At 38.3% G+C, this 19,147-nt stretch overlaps 1 protein-coding gene across 1 annotated transcript in view; it reads left to right on the forward strand.

The window, feature by feature from the left end:
* The first annotated feature begins 286 nt into the window (after nt 1-286).
* Nucleotides 287-19,147, forward strand: part of THSD7B (thrombospondin type 1 domain containing 7B) — a 727,150-nt gene continuing 708,289 nt past the window's right edge. The window contains exon 1 of the mRNA XM_021695876.1: nt 287-425. Within this exon, the coding sequence (XP_021551551.1) occupies nt 287-425 (139 nt within the window). The remainder of the gene's footprint in view (nt 426-19,147) is intronic.

The following is a 19,147-nucleotide window of genomic DNA, read 5'->3' on the forward strand; positions in this document are numbered from 1 at the left end:
ACTGGGGGACTGTGGAGTCCTTAGGACTGATAGTTTCTCCAATGGGTAAGGATTGAAAGCATGGCTAATTAACCTTTGATCTTAAAATGTTAATAGTATCTGTACTCTCTGTATGGTAATGGGAAATTTGTAATGTATCATGATAAAGGTTCTAGCAGTCAATGTGAGTTTTTACAATTTCTGCACAGAAGAAACTTATCTGGTTTTCTTTCTTTCTTTTCCTTTTTTTGCTTCTGTTTTTGTTTTTTTTAGGAATAGGCGAGCCAAGAGGCTGAAAGTCTGAAGAATGTTTTCAAAGGGTAATCTGGCTGTCACTTGCTGGTTATGGAGGAGCATGAGGAAGCTATTTCTATTACTTTCTCTCTTGCTGTCCCGTGCAGCTCATTTGGAAGGCAAAAAGGATAATCAGTTCATCTGGAAACCAGGTAGGAATGTCCTGGCTGTTCCTTTGTCCTGTTTTCATTAATGAGAAGAATAATCTTTCCATCCTTGTTCTTATTTCTGGAGTAGTAGGAAATAGCCAAAGAAGAAGGATAGACTCTTTTCTTTATAATAAAACTTACTTTTAATTTTTATTTTGGCATAATTGTCACCTCTATCTGTGATGCTTGTTATACTTCTGAATTTTCATGTTGTTGTCAATTAAAGTTATGATTTCCATAGTTAATCTGCTTCTCCTTTGTCAAATATATCACCACTGTGCAGCACATTTGTAGCAAAAATGACATCTGAATTTAGTTGATATCCTCAGCTAAAAGTGCTTTGGACCAATTCTGTATGTTTCTTTCTTTTAGCTGACAAACTAGTTAGCTATTTATTATTGAATATTTTCTAGCATAGATCCTACATATTTAGGTTTTGGAACATGAAAAATTGTCCTAACAGCTTTGCTTATTAGCTGTGACTATAAAGTCTCCTTAATGTGTTTTGAGATCTTTAGCTACCTTGTACATAAGTATATGAATAAGTTTAATTGAAATTTGGAGGCTTGTGCATAACTCATGTTCTTCTCTAAGTATTTCCTTAATTTGAGTGTGGAAAAGATCTGTTAATTTTAATTTTAAAGGCTAATACTTTATTATCTTAAATGATGAACCCTAAACATCTTGGCGCTTTGTATCACTGATGTGTTTCTTTGCTCTAGATTTTAATTTTCTTAAAGTTTCATAATCAGATCATTTAAAATATTTATTACTCTTTCAAGAGTCCATTCTTGCAAATACAGATAACGTATATACTTAATATCTTGGAATAGGAAAATGGGATGTTGTAGAAGATGTATGGTCCTCAAAGAGTTTTCATTTTATTCTCATCAGTTGTAAATTAAATAGACTGCAAATGTATTGTGTCACCATGGAAATATGTACAAAAGTGATATTTGTAATATTTAAATGACTTTGCAAAAATGAAAGTAAATTATGCTTTAAAGTATATTAAGTAAAAAACCCAGCACCATTAGAGATATGGTCTGGAGGAAATTTAATTGCACTAAAGCCCTTATAAATTAATTTAATTGTGGGCTCTAATACCACATTAGTGATTTGTATTTTTTACCACATAGTAGTTTTAGTAAGCTTTGGAAATAGTTCTAAAAGTCAATCTTGCAATTCTGCGAAGGGGCTATTTTGTTTTAATCACAAAAGGCTAAACATTTTATCAAATCTAAATGAGCACATTTATATGACTTCACTCTTGTCTAAAGTTCTCCCAAAAAGTGCAATTAAGATGGAAAATAGCAAATCTGAACCACAAATGAGATGTGTGGAGAAAAAGGGCTTCTTTGGAAACCAATTTTCAAAATAAGTCTGCTTTTCTAAAAGCAGGTCATTGGAACAAGATGGTACAGACCCATGCTGCAATGGATGAATTCTTTGATAACTGTCAAACTTCAGTTTCAGAGATACAGTCCTTCCCATCAGACATATTGCATTGTTCCCAATGAGCATCTCTGTCATCACTGTCATTTTCCCTGGTATTCATTACTTTTTTCCCTCCTTAATGTGCCATCAAAAAGGTAGTAAATATATACTTCCCATTTGGGTTTGCTTCAAAATTACAAATTTATTACTTGTATGTGACCAGATATTTTAAAAGTAGAAAAAATTTAAAAGATACAAAATGAAAAGCCAAAGTCCAGACTATATATTCCATTTTCCAATCTCTTATGTATCCTTTAGAGATTTTCTGTGCATATGTAAGTACATCTCCATGCATATGTGTGGATATAAACCACATAAGATACACACAGACACACACAAAGTATTAGTATTATTATTATTTAAGGTTCTGACAAAAAAGAAAGAGTATATGCAAAGAAAGTCATTGGGAGCAGTTTAATAAAAGGACTATGAATTGTGGAGTGCCCATGAGCTAGTGTCAATCTTTACGACTTCTGGATCTGCAGGGGCAAAGAAAGGAAGCGGTTTCTGGAATCTGGAGAGAAAACTTTATGGAGAGGATGCCCAACAGATGTCATGACCTTTAGAGAGATATAACCAACCTGCAGTGAGAAGTAGGAAAGGGGCCAGGGGAATGAATAGCCCTTGCCCTCACATCTCAGGGCTCTCATTGGCTGAATCCAACCAGAAGCCACAAAGCAAGGGACCCCATTGATTTATCTATACTGACCAGCCTCCTGGGCAGGGAGCAGAGTAGAGAATGGTGGAGAAGGTGGTCCTGAAAATATCTAATTCATACATGCATGTATGTACATATGTACACACACTTTGCTTCATACAATCAGAATCATACTATGCACTTTTGTTTGCAGCTTGCTTTGATCACATAATGATGTCTTGATGAACATTACCTATTAGTGCACATGGGTCAATTTCATCTTTTAATGGTTACATAGTATTGTTTTGTATTTTTATTCAATAATTTATTTAACCAGTACCTTGTGGCTTTCATCTTTTCTTCTCCTATTGCTTGGCATTTTAGCAATTTTTAGTGTTTTGCTACTATAAATTAGAGTGACATGAATGCAACGCTCTTGTAAAGGTAAACAATACATCCTTTTGAGGAGTCATATGCATTAGAGCAATTCTGTGTCATTACCTTCAAAGGCGATTTCAACATACTAGAATCTGTTAATGTGCTTATACGTGAGTCTATTATATTTTATGTGGATTTGAAAAAAAAAAGAACCTGTATTGCAGGTGACATCAGTTACATTTTTGGAGTATGTTACCAAATCTGACAACTCAGGTCCAGTGTATTCTGAAATTTGAACAGCTTTCCCAGGAGACCCAGGTAAGTATATTTTAGAAACCTAGAAACCATTCTCTGGGTTTAGATTGTAGTATTAACAAGTTAAGCTTTTTGTTAGTGTCTTTTGTTTTCCCTTGAGTCCATAGATGAGCTGTTAGTCAACCTCATCCTAATTGGAGGCATTTCTAAGTGACTCCTGGCTTTGGACAAACAATGGATTGATGAATAATAAGTGAGTGGTGCATTATGTTGCTAAGGATTTCTGTACTGAGAGAAAGTCTGGTGAGCTGTAGGCTATGGGGTCATTGATCTGGCAAGGCTGTTGAATGCCTGTCATCATTGTGATGAGATCCTCTGATCTATATTTAGTGTCAAGCAATCTGCCATCCATGCCAAGGAAGAAGGATTGTGTCAGCAAGAGTACCAGCTAAGGAGTGATGTTGCTTGTTGCTTTAAGTAAATATATAACTATTCATGTCTGCATGCTTTGTAGAGATGAACAGAGCATGGTTTCTGAAGCCAAAGTAATTAGTGGTCTCAAAACATTTCTCAGTATTGGTTCTAAGGGGTTCATTCATTCCACTAATACCTGTCAAGTCCTTATTGTGTGTCAGGCACTTTTACAAGCACGTGAGATAAACTGAGAATAAAACAGACAAAGGAATGGGGTAACGAACACGATTAAGAAGGTGAATAAACAGTATGCTAGATGGTGGTAAATGTTTGTAAGGAAAGAGAAGGAAAGGAAGAGGGATATGCAACGAGAGGTGTGTGGCCGAAACACCAGCAGGTGGGCTGTGGGGTGCCTCCCTGAGGAGGTGAGTTTGAATAAAGACCTGAAGGGAGAAGGGAACCAGCCATGGGGAGACAGGTAAAGAATTTTCCAGATGAAGGGAACAGCAAAGGCACAAGGCCCTGAGGCAGGAGTGTGTGAGACAAGTTTGGGGACCAGAGAAGAGGCCAGCCTGCTGGGACAGAGTGAGCATGGGGGACAGTTACAGCTCAGGTCCGAGATGGAACAGGGCCCAAATCAGGTGTGTCCTCAGAGGCCAACATTATGATTTGGCTTTTGCTCCGGGTGAGGCAGAAAGACACCGGGGAGTTTTGAGAGTGTGGTGACATGATCTTAATTTTTAATAAGATTTTAGTAGAATCATTGCAGGTAGTCAGTTAAGAATGGTGGAAGCGGGGAGGTCAGTTAGGAGGCTTCTGTAAAAATAACGAGGAATGATGGTAATAGCTTGATCCAAGGTCATGGCAGTGAAGGTGGTGAGGAGATTGAATTCTGGATATATTTAAGGCCCTGGTTTTCAACCAGGGGTGATTTTGCCCAGCAGGGGACTTTTCTGGTTGTCACAACTGGGGTGAGCTACTGACAACCATGTGTAGAAGCCATAGGACAGCCCCCACAACAATTACCAGGCCCCCAAGTGTCAATAGTACCCAGACGGAGAAACCCTGATGGAAGGTAAAGCATCATGACTTACTAATATGCAGGGGCAGGGAAGCAAAGAGATTCAGGGGTGGCACTGAGACTTTGCCCTGCGCAGCTGGATGAGTGGGTCTTCTGCCACTTAATACGGGCTCAGTGTGAAGGAGCTGTCATGGAGCCAAAGGACATTAAAAATTAGAGTTGTAAAATACACATAACATAAACTTTACCATTGTAACCATTTTGAAGTATACAATTCAGCGACATGTAGTATGTTCACAGTTGGTGGAGACGTCACCACTCCCTAGTTCCAGAACGTTTTTATCACTACAAATTACATTTTGCAAGTGAGTTTATAAAAAGACTGGAAAACAAGTTTTGCAATGACTAATAAGGTATGAAAAGAAAAAAAAATTTGCATTTGTCTCTTTGTGAGAAGTTCTTTTAATAGCCTTAAGTCATCCTAAGAGATCCATTGAGTAGATGAGAAAGAGCTAGAGGTTTGTACACAGGCAGACCCGTATTCGAATCCCAAGTATCTAAAGAGGAGAGAGTTCTTTAACTTCTCTCAGCCCTATTTATCCATCCAAAAATGAAGGTAATAAATAATTCATGGGACTCTTCTGAATGTTAAGTAAAACAGTATATTGAAATACTTGTGTATAGTATACCTACTCAATAAACGTTAGCTATTATTTTTATTACTAATAATAATTCAATGCTTACAATATCCTTGCTTTTATGTTATCCAATTTTTGCATACTTTTGTTCCTTAAACACACAGAAAAGGGGAGATAGGTTTGACAGTTAAACATATTTTATTAATAAATGGTCATAAGTAATTTCACTAACTTTTTAGGTCTAAAACTTTCTGTATGACAGACTCTAAGAAAGCTTTAATTTCAGTAGCTCCTTCCCAGTGAATAAAAAAGGTGAGAATAATGACTCGTGTTCTAAGAACTATGTAGGTAAGTTGGAATTAATTGTTTTGGAGGAAAAAAAGGGGGATTATGAAAATGACATTGTATAAGGAAAAAGGATCTTACATAGGATAATATTTAATTATAGCTTAAATAATAATATTTTCAGTGTTGAAAGCACTCTAAGAAAAAAAAATAAATATTTAAAGTTTAGGAATCCTAGGAAAATAAAATGTTCTTAGGAGAGAGCTAATTTTTTGACTATGTCCATGAAATATTTCTTTGGAGAATTTGATTAAATTGAAATCATTTTAATTATTTCTATGGATATTAATTTGTCTTAGAGACATGTACGTAACATAATATAGTCTCAATGGTGTGATTTCTGTGATATCAAAAAGCATAGACCTATATGGCATGGGATTCACTTCTAAAAATTCTAATTATTTTTCCTTAGAGACCACAGGTACTAATTTTATAATGCTCCTATTAAGTCAGAAAAAGTCTATATTATTTAAATAATATAAAAATAAATTATTTTGCTTTTTTTCCCTAAGTAATACCATAATGCACACTCTCTGAGGACAGGGATTTTGCTGATTTTATTCATAGGTATGTTCCAGGTACCTAGAACATAGGTAACTGTTGCATGAAATATTCCCAGCACATTAAGTACTTGCAGAATGAGGGGAACTGTCTTCTGTGGGTTTGTTTGTGTATATATGTATATTTAAGAGGGTTGGAAAGTGATGAGACTGAAGAGATAGAAGGTATGATTCCTGTTATTCTAGAACTTGAAAGAAATACTGAGGAGAGAATATAAAATTAATAAAAGCCAAAGTCAGACTTCTGAATCAGTAAATATGAAAATAAATGATCCATATTTCCTTGTTGCTTGGTTCCAGGACCCTTTCTGATCATCTCTGGAAAAAGATCTTGAAGACATGTTTTTATAAAGAGGAAGAGGTGCATAGTTAGAAATTTACTGTTACTCTAATTCTTATGGTGATGTATTATAGTCGCATGTTGCCTCCCGGTTCATTTTCACAGAGGCAGCCACTTCCAGCTCTTTTTGCTGTTTATTCTGATGTTCCCCTCCATATTTCTAAGCCATCTGCTTATTATTGAGAGTTCTTGGTTTATACATAGTCGATATTTCCTATTGATTTTCTGTTATGTTAGTTGAGGATGTATCCCTCATCTCCCTGCCACTTTCTCTCCTTACTACCCCACTTCAAACGGGTGAGATCAAAATCTTTAAATCAGTGAGCAGTGTTTATGTGATTATTTAACATAGATATTGTTCTCTGTTGAGCCAAGCAGTGTACTATGCTTCTGTGTCCCTTCTTTTCAGTTTTTTGTTTGACACAGAAGTAAAACACTGCCTCATTATTTTCTTTGGTTTCACCTTCTTTGAGCCTATTGATGTCTTTACCCCAGTGCTGCATTTGATGGGTCACATGCCTATTGTTAATTTTTTGAAGCACTTAAGCATGGTTGCAAGCACTCTACCATATTTTTGCTTTGGGAGATCTTTCCACTCTTGTTTTCTTTAGAATATTCCTTTATTTTTTTCACCTGGAACCTTGTGGTCCCTGTTCTGTTTCTCTTCTTTGCCTTTATTGCTTTATTTTCTAGAACTGCCAAACTTATTTGGTAAAACTGCTAACACAGGGCACATTGGAAGTAATTTTTCGTGTCTGCAAGTGTTTCTGTAGTTGTCATACACTTGACTGATAGCTTGGGTATGGGGTTCTGGTGTTGTTACTAAGAAGTTTGATGTTATTCTGATCTCATCTCTTCGTACATTACTTGCTTGTTTTCCTCTTTCTGGAACCTTCTTTTTTTGCAGGAAGTTCTGAAATTTCATGATAATATACTTTGGGGTAAGTCTTTTCTCCTTACTGTGCTGAACATTAAGAGGATATTTTAATTAACATGCTCAGGCTCTACAGTTCTGAGATTTATTATGTATGTGATTTTCTCCCTCCTGAAACTTCTCAGACAGATATTTCAACTCTCTAGCTGATCTTCAATTTTTAGATATTTCTCCTGTTTTTTCTTTTGCTTTCGTTTGTATTTTTATTTTAACTTCTAAAATATTGATTCTACTTAATCTTTTAGCCTTTCCTTTGGACATATTTCAATATCACATTTTTTGATTTCTAAGACCTCGTCTTCTCTGATTATATTTTTTTAGTGCACCTCTGTTAATATTAATTTAATTTTTTCCCTTTTATTCTCTGTACCATTTATGCTTCCTCTAAATTTCTTCTTCTCTTTTATTCATGTGTTTATTTGATCATGGTCTCTGATGTGGGGAGCTTTCTTTTAATGTCAATTGATTATTGTCTATCTCCTTACTGTTTTCCAAGAGTGAAGCACTAAAAGCTGTTGGGGCATTCTGCATATCTGACTCAGCTTGGGCTTCATCATCAGGCTTCTCTGAGTGATGAGCTGGCTTTTTTATTGGAGAATAGGTTCCTCAAAATTCTATATCCCTCAGTCCTAAAGAGCTTTACTCTGGGTCTTAATATGGGTATTATTTAAGGTGAAGGCTAAGCTGCTGTAACAAAGATACTCCCAAGTTCAGTGGCTTAAAAACAATAGCACCTCTTGTCACTCTCTGGGGAAGGTCTCATAATATTAGTGGTCCAGACTGATTAGTGATTCTGCAACATGTAGTCCTTCAGCCATGTGTGGTTTTTTTTCTGTCTTGTGGAAGGATATTATCCTCCTCTGTCTATCCAGGCTACATCACAGTCATTTCCATGTTCTAGTTAATCGAAAATTAACTTCTATTATTAATTTGAAATTATTTCATATTTTAAACATTGTTCTTAGAAATAAAAAGTATAATCATAAAAAAAAGAAGAAAAAGTTAACTCCAACAAGTAACATGGAAGTTCCATACATGTTTCATTTCTCTGTTTCTGTGCAACAGCCTACTCCAAAATAATGGTTTCACACAAAACAGTCATCAAGTTTACTCACACATCTGCGGGGGAGGGGGATGGTCCAGTGTCTCGCTTGGGGTCTCTTATGCTGTTGCAGTCAGATGGTGGCAGGGACTGAGTCACGTGGAAGGCTTCCTCATTCACATATGAGATACCCAGCTTGGAAAGTCTCAAACAGCTGGGGTTGGAATAGCTGGGCCTCTAGGTATCTCTTTCTCTCTCTCTATGTGGTCTGTGTGCATGGTCTCTCCATATTGAAGCTTCAGGGTAGCCAGAATTCTCACATGGTAGCTGAGGACTCTCAGAGCAAACTTCCCAAAGAGACCTAGGCAGGAGTGGTGTGGCTTTTTCTAACCTAAACTAGGAGCCATGCATGGTCAGTTCTGCCGCATTCTGTTGGTTACAAGAGAGTCTCTAAGGAAGGAACTTAGGTTCCATCTTTTGATGGGAGGAGAGGCAAATAATTTGCAACTATGTTTTAAATTTGCCGTGATCCAGCACTTCTGTTCATATTCCATTGGTGAGAATGTAGTCTTGTGGTCACTTATAGCCACAAGGGAAGGTGGAAAATGTAGCCTGTGGTTTGGCAGCCATGTAAGAAGGGAAAATAGATTTTGTCATGATTAACAGTCTTGATTACAGGGGCTATTTAGTGTCTGGATTACCCTGTTTCCAGAGAAACAGAGCATATAGCATATATACATTATATGTATGTATATGTGTGTGTGTGTGTGTATTGTGGGGATGAGAGAAGAGGGGGGAGGGAGAGAGATTATATATTATCTATCTATGATAAGGAATTGGCTCATGTGTTTATGGAGGCTAAGAAATCCCATGATCTGCCATCTGGAGGCCCCAGAAATCCATGCTGTAGTTTCAGTTTGAGCCTAAAAGCTGAGAACCAGGGGAGCCAATGGTGCAAATCCCAGTTCAAATGCAGAACAGTGTCTCAACTCAAGAAGTCAGGCAGAGTGAATTTTTCCTTCCTCTGTCCTTTTGTTCTGTTCAGGCCCTGAATGGATTGGAGGATGCCTGTCCAAAGTGGTGAGGGAAGTCTGCTTTACTCAGTTTACTGATTCAAATGTTAATCTCCTCAGAAACACCCTCACAGATATACTAGTAAATAATGTTTAACCAAATATCTGGGCATCCTGTTGTCTAATCAAGTTGACACATAAAATTAACCATCGTCCCCTCGTCTCCTGAAATGAACATTTCCTTGACTGCCTACACTGCACTACTGAAAAGCCCGGAGCTAAAGTCTTGGCAGACGTGGCTCAACGTTGAGTCCTCAACATTTCACTTAACTCCTCTCTTTTGAATACCGTACCTCATCCTTGTCTTCCACGGTGTATGCTGTCCTCAAAAACGTTCTCTTGATGAGATGAATTTTGCTGTCTGTTTTCCTGCTGAGATTGAGGAAGGAACAGAGAGAGGCCTCTGTGGGGCTAATTAATTTTCTTTATAGACTTTTAATTATTGCCCCTGTCAAGCCACAAGCCTTACTCCTTTCTGGTGCCCCTAGGTCCCAAGTCTTCCCAACATTCTGCAAGTATAGATTGGCTTTTTCTCTTGTTGCTCCCATACTCTTCTGTAAGCACCTAATCTTCAACACTCTTTACATTGTCAGGTCACTTCCTGCTCCTCCATCCACTCTCTGTGCTCCAGAATTTATTGCCAACTGTTCTGCACCTCTTACTCTATATGTTTTTGACCCTTATTGAGTTATATCATTTAATGCCTTTATTGTCGTTACAGGGGGGTATTAGGAGTGAAAATCTATGCATGTGTCATGTTCCCTGAGTTAATGGGAAGTCTTCTCACTTACTTTTCTGCCAATTCTACTAAAGGCTATTTATTCTGGAATGGAAAGGGTGTCAAAATGTTAATTTTTTATGGTGATTGACTCAGTTACTCTCTTTGAGCATGCATTACAAAATCTGTCTCTGATAAAGTTAACTGGCCAACCAAACTGTGCCCGGGCTAAAATTTTTTAAATTTAATTTGGATGTTTATTGGCTCTGTATGCTTTGGGTTGGACTGAGCTATTGGATTGGTGATTAATCTCTGGAGGTCAGATTATCAATGGAAAATTCCTTTATGGCCACCTGGAAATATCTCCCTTCAACTTTTTCTTCCATGGTAGAATTTTGATACTTAACATACGTTTGAATTATTCTTAACTAGGAAAATAGAGACTTCCATGGAAAGAAATACAAAAGTCAAAAATGAAAACAAGTGAGGTCTATCAAAGTGGGATTGAAACATGAATTAAAGGCTACAAGACAGTATTATGAATTCATAAAAGCAAACTTAAAAGCTTATTTTATAAACATCTTCATGCTCATCACCTTAGGTAACATAAAGCATAGTCAATCTTGATTAAAAACAAATAAGAAAAACAAAAGCCTGCCTTCTTGTAGGTTGATTATAGATTTACTCAATTCATACACTTGTTTTGATACATCCACAAAGTTCTCCAGAGAAGAGATGACATCTGTGCTGCAGACATTAGATAATATCTGAGACTCAGAGAAAAATAACTCAAAGGTATACATTTAAGGCACCTGGGTAGCTCAGTAAGTTAAGTGTCTGCCTTTGGCTCAGGTCATGATCCCAGGGTCCTGGGATGGAGCCTCACACATAGGGCTCCCTGCTCAGCCTAGAGTCTGCTTCTCCCTCTGCACCCCTCCCTCCCTCCCTCCCGCTCTTGTGCTCTCTTTCTCTCAAATAAAATAAACAAAATAAACAAAATAAAATCTTTAAAAAGTATACATTTAACACCATTCATATTTACTACTCTCTTTAATGCTATGTACTTTTGAAGCTTATTTTCATAGCAAAAGTATGAATATGAATTAACCATCTCATTCTTTTGTTCCTTTGCTTCCTTGGAGTTACTATAGTAACCAAACTGTGGTTCATGTAGGGAGTCTGTGATATTGTTATCCCCTTACATTGATCCCCCCAAAAGAGGAAAATAATAAGCTAATGTGGAAATAAGTAGTTTTATCACCCAATGGTGGATTTCATTCATGGCTACACGTTACTACAAATGGAACATAAGAAATGATAAGAACAGCATATGGATATGTTTTTGTGTGTGTGTGTGGATTTTTCCTCAGGGTTAATAATTTTTTAATTGAATGCAGCTGTTCAAAGATTTTTGTTGCTAAGTATATGCACTGTGTTGAAAAGGAGTGACTGCATTTTAAATCTTTTTTAGAAAACCATTTTGAGGCTTAATTACTTAGCTTTATTTGTAAAGAACCTATAAATGATAAAGATGCAGACACTACATATTAAGCAGGCTGATGGAGTGGTCCAGAACATGGACCCCACAGTCAGAGTGTCTGGGTGCTAAACCAAGCTGTGTGTGACCTCAACTTTATGCCTTTGCTTTCTCCTCAGTAAATGGAGTATAAATGAGAAAATGTTTGTAAAATATAGTTTGCATTCTATAGTACATACTCAAAGTACATTTTCTATACTCAAAGTAAAGATGCAGAGCCAGAGACCTGAGGACATCCTGTGAACTAGACCAATAAATGACTTGTCGATGAGGTGTGGGCTGCTGATGACAGCCAAACGGGTCTCCCCCGGGCCTAGGCCCCCCAGGATCTGTCAGCACTTATTGTGAAAATTAGGTTCGCTTCACAAAAAGTGTTCACTCTTGCCACCAGAATCATGAGATGTCTTGAAAACCAAATTGAATAATAAAAAGGAATCAACTGGAAACAAAAAAGCAAATATTGCTTGATCAAAGTCATGTTAAGTATTCAGTGCTACTCTTTTATTGCTATTAAATGAATGCTACAGTGAGAGATTATGCCCTGTTCCTCCCAACTTCTGAAAGGTGAAACACAATTTAATTTGGACAGATAGACGTGAAGGTATAATGAATATCATTTCTCTTGAGAGGTGATTGGATATTCTTTTTCTCTACTTTAAAGTTTATTTTCTAAAATAAGCATTTTTTAAATTGTCATTTTATTGTTTAATTTTAGTGGCATTCCCCATGCACCTTAGCTGTTTCAAATACTAAACCTCCAATAAATATTGTCCCCTGACATTTCCATTCATAAAATTCTATTTTATTGTTTTCAAGGCAAGAGCTATGGGATGCTATCCAAAACAATTACCAGGAAGAATACAGTCTCAAAGCTTTCTTAAGGGCCAAGAATATGTGGCCTGTTTTTGACCAAACCTGGGTTTGAACTTAGATGGGTTTGTCTGATAGACTTCTGTCTTCAGACTCAAATGAGAAAGAAAGCAAGAGTGCAAGAACACCTTGATATTTGGCAATAGGGGAAAATATAATTATACTATAATGCCTTCTCTTTTGTGTGTCTTATACTGTCCCCACAAAAGCCTGAGATGTTGTAGGCAGGTCAAGGGGAAACTCAGTTTGAGTAGTATGGGTATTAAGTGATGGGACCACGGCTAGCCCACTGACCTTTCACTACTTCAGTTTTCATTATGCAAAGGTCTTTGGTTTTCCTCTTCTGAAACTTTTAACTTAGAACTACTTATGGTGTTTGCCTTTCTCAGTAGAGAAACTCATGAACCCCCAAAATGTCTACCTTCTCTATAGTTTCCAGTGAAGCACAGCTCTATTTAGTGTTCTGAGAGTGGGAGGTGTTTAAAAGTTTAAAAACTAACAACTGGGTGAGAATCTTGTTGATTGCATTTGGGTGAGTTTATATTACAGTTGTAAGTGGGGTTCCTAGAATTGCTGGTGGGGAAATTCCAGGCTTATGAATAACTAGACATTAATGTGTTTGATACTTAACAGCATTTATGTTAAATTCAGAGAGCCAGATGGATTCTGATATTCCTACCTGTAATATTACATCTCAAGTATTGTAAGTTCATCCTAAGATTCAATCATTGAATAATTTATTTATTTTTTATTATTTTTTTAAGATTTATTTATTTCCTTTGAGGGAGAAAGAAGGCGGGCAGGGGGATGAGGCAGAGGAAGGGCAAGAGAGAGAATCTGGAGCGGACTCCCTCCTGAGTGTGGATCCTGATGTGGGGCTTGATCTCATGATCCTGATACCATGACCTGAGCTGAAATCAAGAGTCGGACATTTAACCGACTGAGCCACCCAGGCGCCCCAGTCGCTGAGTAGTTTAAAGAAAGCATAAGTTCTGTAGTTGTTAACGTGTTGATAATATGCTGGTGGATACTTAGCTGGCAGCTCTGGTAGAGCAGCCTCCTGGACATAAGTATGTCTTGTATGGCTAGTCATGAAAAATCACTTTTCAAATGAAAACTTAATAAAAACTTTCCTGGTCGGAACACTAAGCTCCACTCCCTGTGTGATTAGTGGTTTCATTTCTTTCTCAGCAGTTGGGTAATGATTATGGCTCCAGATGCAATGAGAGTGATAAAGAGATTGATTAATTTCACTTGAAAGGGCATATGTTCAAAGAGAATCCAGTCAGAATGCCATGAATGAAGATCTGACATCTTTGCAGCTGAGAGTTGTACCCTTACTTGGTGTCCCACTGATGTTGAGAATGAGATCTCTAAACCAATGTTACTTAGCCACTTGGTCCATAAAATGTTAGGTCTTGCTCATGACCTCGTGAGTGTGTCTGTTCTTGCTGCCTTTCTCTGTCTTTGTAATAAGCTATTTGTGACAGTTAAAAAGGTTCTTTGGCTTCTTTACCCTAGGGATTCCTTTGAATTGTGTGTTGTTATTGATCAGGAGAACCGAAGTTGCTTCTGAACCATGGCTTAATTTAGAACACACTACACACACACAGTACAACAAAGCCCTCCATATTTTAGTGCAGAGAATATTTTCAGTATTATAGCAGTGTGATCATACAGAAAAGCCTTTTATTACATTTTATATAAAAAAAAACAAAAAAGCATCTCTTTATCTAAAGCTTTATCAGCTTACATTTATTTGGTACCTCCTATTTCCAAAGAACACTTTTTATTATAAATACATCATTTATATACCACTGTCTTTTATTTTCATGCATTCTGTAACATTTAAATATCTTATGACAACTTAACAGTGATTCAAAACTTACTTTTTAAGGGTGCCTGGGTGGCTCAGATGGTTAAGCGTCTGCCTTCGGCTCAGGTCATGGTCCCAGGGTCCTGGGATCGAGTTACGCATCGGGCTCCCTGCTCCTTGGGAGCCTGCTTCTCCCTCTGCCTCTCTCTCTCTGTCTCTCATGAATAAATAAATAAAAAAAAAATCTAAAAAAAAAAACAACTTACTTTTTAAGAGAAAAATATTAACATCTATCAAAGATGGTGGGCTCAAATTTTGACGGAGGAAAGATAAGGATTCACAGCTGTGATTTCAGCATGGAGCTTGAACTTAATGAGTTTTGTTTCTGAGCCTGTAAAGGAGTGTGTGTGTGTTCCTGAATAAACAAAATGCATGCATCTTCTTTTTGGAAAGTGTCTGATCTTCAAGTCTCTATCATAATGGGTGAGGTGAAAGGATTATATAAATTCATGACACTTAAAAAACTATCATAAGAACTTTTACTCCGTGCTTCTGTAAATCAGGAAAGTGTTCTCATTCCTTGGATTTTATGATTGTTTTGATAGAGAAGTTTTGATCTGCCATGACTTAGGTTCTTTTCCCTGCCTTTTTGCTTGAATGTTAAGATTCTATTCATGTAGCAAATAGTTCTTGGGCTCTCCTACATGCTAGGTGCTGTGTTGTGAGAGTTACAAAATGGAGCAAGACACAGTTCTTGTTTTCAAGTAGGAGGGCTGCCACTTAGGGATCTCAATGTGGAGCAAGTAGACTGTGGCCCTCGAAGTCTCATTCTGAAAGAATGCCAAGGATTTCTCTCTAAGTTATGTTGATGTACAACTTTGAATTTTAAGAATATACCCTTTCCTCAGGGCTTCTCATTTTTTTTTTGAAAGCCCTAGAATATTATCTCAGAAAGCCCCAAGTGTTTCCTAATCATTAAATTCTGAAGTAGACAATAAGGTCAGTGAAGGATGGTAACAAGGTAACTGGAAAGGGGATGTTTGGGAAGAATTTCATTGATATTTAAACACTCCTCAGTGCTTAGGTTAAATTTTTTGAAAGATTTTATTTATTTATTTGACAGAGGGAGACACAGCGAGAGAGGGAACACAAGCAGGGGGAGTGGGAGAGAGAGAAGAAGGCTTCCTGTGGAGCAGGGAGCCTGATGCAGGGCTCCATCCCAGGGCCCTGGGATCGTGACCTGAGCCGAAGGCTTAATGACTGAGCCACCCAGGTGCCCCATGCTTAGGGTAAATTTTTAAAAATTACTGGGGAAGTGACTTTAGCTCTTTCAGTCCTCTTGATAGTTTAAAAACATTTCCATTAGGGTGAACTTTGATAAGGAGAGATTCCCCAGAGAGTTGTATTTATATACTCAAGAAAGAAATTGTGTGACCACCAGGATTTCTACAAAGCAAAGATAGTTTTTTAAAAGTTTTTTTTTTTTTTGTAAAGCATTCTGCATTCAGTATTAAAGCCTGTGATGCATTATAAGTTAGGCTTTGCCATCTCTTAAATTCCATCTTTGTTAGACTGTCTGATTTGTTTGCCCTTGATTGATTTTGAAATAGATGAGCCAGCTTTCAGTGCAGGAGAATGATTTAATTATTACAGAACTCAAGGCCCAAAATCAGATTTGAAGGTATGTTGAAACAGTGTTCAGAATGAATTAATGAACAGATGTAGCGTATATGTCGCTGATATCTGATACCCCTATGCTAACCGAAGGGGAGCGCATTTCCCTTCAGGTCTTCCATCCTAAATGTCAGAGGGTCCCTCTTAATGTGAGATAAATTCACTTAAGTCACATAATGGAAACTCTGGGTCCATTAAAGAATCTAGAGTTTGGAAAATGGAGGAGAGGACAAAAGTAGGAGCTACTGAATTTGTTGACTGGTCAGGGACCACATTTTAGGGTGATTCAATTAGCAGGCTGAACACTGATGTCAGTATGGACACCAGAGATAAGCTGAAGTTCAATATATTGTTTAGTAGTTTCAAAGGTTACTGTGGTTGTTTGGATCATTATGAAGCATAAGTCACTGTTTTCATGGGATTTTAGAGCTGGAAAGGATCTTGAGGCTATCAAGCCTGGCCGCCTTATTAACAGTGAGCAAGCTGAGAGCCAGGAAGACAGCTTGGAGCACCAGAGACAGAATGGGGACAGGGGTGCTCTGAGTCCATCCTCCCCCCTCCCTTTCAAGTACACTTCACTTTCTTCTGTCACATGGGCTGTTGGTGGAAGGGACCAAAGCCTCACTGTGAGGGAGTGGATGGTGGACCTTAGTGGTACACATTCCACTTTTTAGAGGCAAAATACTAGGTGGTCATGAAAAACGGGAGATGAAATCAATAAATTCAGATGGTAGTTTTCAGGAGAAAGGGCAGATGAAACAATATAATGGAGGTGCCCAGAATGACTTGACAAAAGGTCATTATTCCCCTGTCTTAATTGGGCAAGGAAGAATTTTTATTCTCCTGAGAGATGGGACTAGAGTTGGCAGCTCTGGAATCTAGTGAAAAGAGGCAGCTACTTCAAATAATTACATGGAGGGGAAGCATTATTTTAAACACAGTGCCAAAAATGGCATCACAGTTTAGTCCAGCATGGAGGCATTTTGAAGTTGGATGAATCCGGTTTGTGTCTAAGTTTTGTTCTTGCCTGAGTGTGAGTTTGGGCCAGTCGTGCATCCTATCCACGCCTTAGTATTCTCTTCAGCAATTTATTTCTTCCCACAATTCACTTGGTAAACACTTCTGTAGCATTTATTATGGACCCTATCGTATTTTGCAAAATAAGGTTAGTGATATCCATCCCAGAAAGTTTTCTTTTTTAAATATGAATGAATAATGTAGCATTGAGTCCGGCATAGAGTAAATGCTGCATAGGAGATAAAAATTTTTGCTAGTGCTGATCTGTTGGCATAGGAAAACCAGGTCTCTGCCTGGGAAAACTTATGGGATAAAGAATTTAGGGTGGTCAAAAAGACGGTTATGGGCAGATGGCATGGTTTCGAAGCTAGTCTTTTCCTGATACTAGGAAGTAGCTTGGATCTGTCATGTTTTGCTTTTGTTCATGTTTGCTTGATTGCTTTCAAATGCTTTTTCTTTTTTAGTTACAGAAGAAAATACATCATTGAAAATATGTTTTTTTCTTATGCATACCTCAGAGGTGTTGCTGATTGGCTACTACAAAGCTGGAGCATGAACAGGATGGAGGCCTTTTAGCCCACTCCACCCCATCCCTCCATCCTGCGTGACAGAGACACACACAGGATCAGCACCTTCCCACACCCAGAGGACCAGTGGTTCTGAGTTGCATAAATGGGAACTCAGCCTCCAGCTCTTATCACAGAGATGGAGCATAGGATTCATCAGTCGTATGTTCCAGTACAGTGTCCACCTTAAATGAAGCTCTGTGTTCCCTCCTTGAGTCTCAGGGAATGGGCAGCAGAAAAATCAGACCTTTCAAAGGAGTTCTGAGGACCCAGTTGTGTCCCTTGGGGGTTTCTCTTAGCTGAGCCAGAGGCATGATTTTTGGAAACCTTAAAACAAAGATCAAAATGTAACCCTAGGCATGTCCCCAAATGCTCCCAAGGGAAGGAGAGGGTAAGCATTTATTTATGGTAGAAAAAGCATGGTTTACCCTCCTCCCAATTCAATACTATTTGGTGAGGGGTAAGAGTATCAGGCAACCCCAGCAAAGGTGAGGAGGGGTTGGAAGTGGTGTCACTGACTGATGGGATATTCTCTGGGCCTCCTGGGCAGTGGTGGAAAGATGTCTGAATGAATGAGTGATCCTGCCCCTTGAATTGGTGGCAGGCACAGAGAAGTAGAGGTACTGGCCAAATTCATAGTGTCAAAGATAGTGTGCAGTGATGGGGCTTCCTTCTCACTCTGGCTCCTGGAAGAATCCCCATTTAGAGTCTCTCCAGGGCTGGCTCCTGGGGAATTTGGGGCATGCTCTGTGTGGCCACTGAAGGACTCCCCTTTCCGCTCCTCTGACTGGCTATGGATATGTGGCAGGCTAAGTAGAGAACCCCATGCTCACTAGGATTGGAAAGGAGGTGCTTGGTGCCTAGCTGAGGTTTTCTGCTCTGGGGCAGTCTGGTGGGACAGCTGGTGCTGAGGTGATGATGGTGTATCTTCACTGGACAGAAGTAATAAGTGGTCTGGAGACCCCCAGGAACCTTTACTGATTGGCTCTGGGATCTCAGTGGGAGGTAATTTTGGAACAAGTGAATTAATTTAGAGAAAGAAATCAGAGAAAGCTGAGAGTAAAAAAAGAAAAAAAATTATTTTCAGCAAATGCATGTTCCATTTGATGTGATTTTTAAATTCTTAATCATCTGAGAACTTCTTCATGGTAGTCCGTTTAGGGATTGATTCCTCAGACTCACAGTGTTGAAGCTGGTAACACATTCCACTGTCCAACTGAGGATACTGAATCTGTGGGGAGGGAAGGGACTCTTTGATTCACTACATCCTTGGCCTTCATCCTCACATTTACTATGGAATGTAATCTTCATAGCAACCCTAGGAACTTTGTAGCTTATTCTCTGTTTGCACGCGGGTTGCCTAAGACAAGGCAGGGAATCATTGGTAGAGTTG

Source organism: Neomonachus schauinslandi, chromosome 3 (genome assembly GCF_002201575.2).
Source record: "Neomonachus schauinslandi chromosome 3, ASM220157v2, whole genome shotgun sequence".
Classification (NCBI taxonomy): Eukaryota; Metazoa; Chordata; class Mammalia; order Carnivora; family Phocidae; genus Neomonachus; species Neomonachus schauinslandi.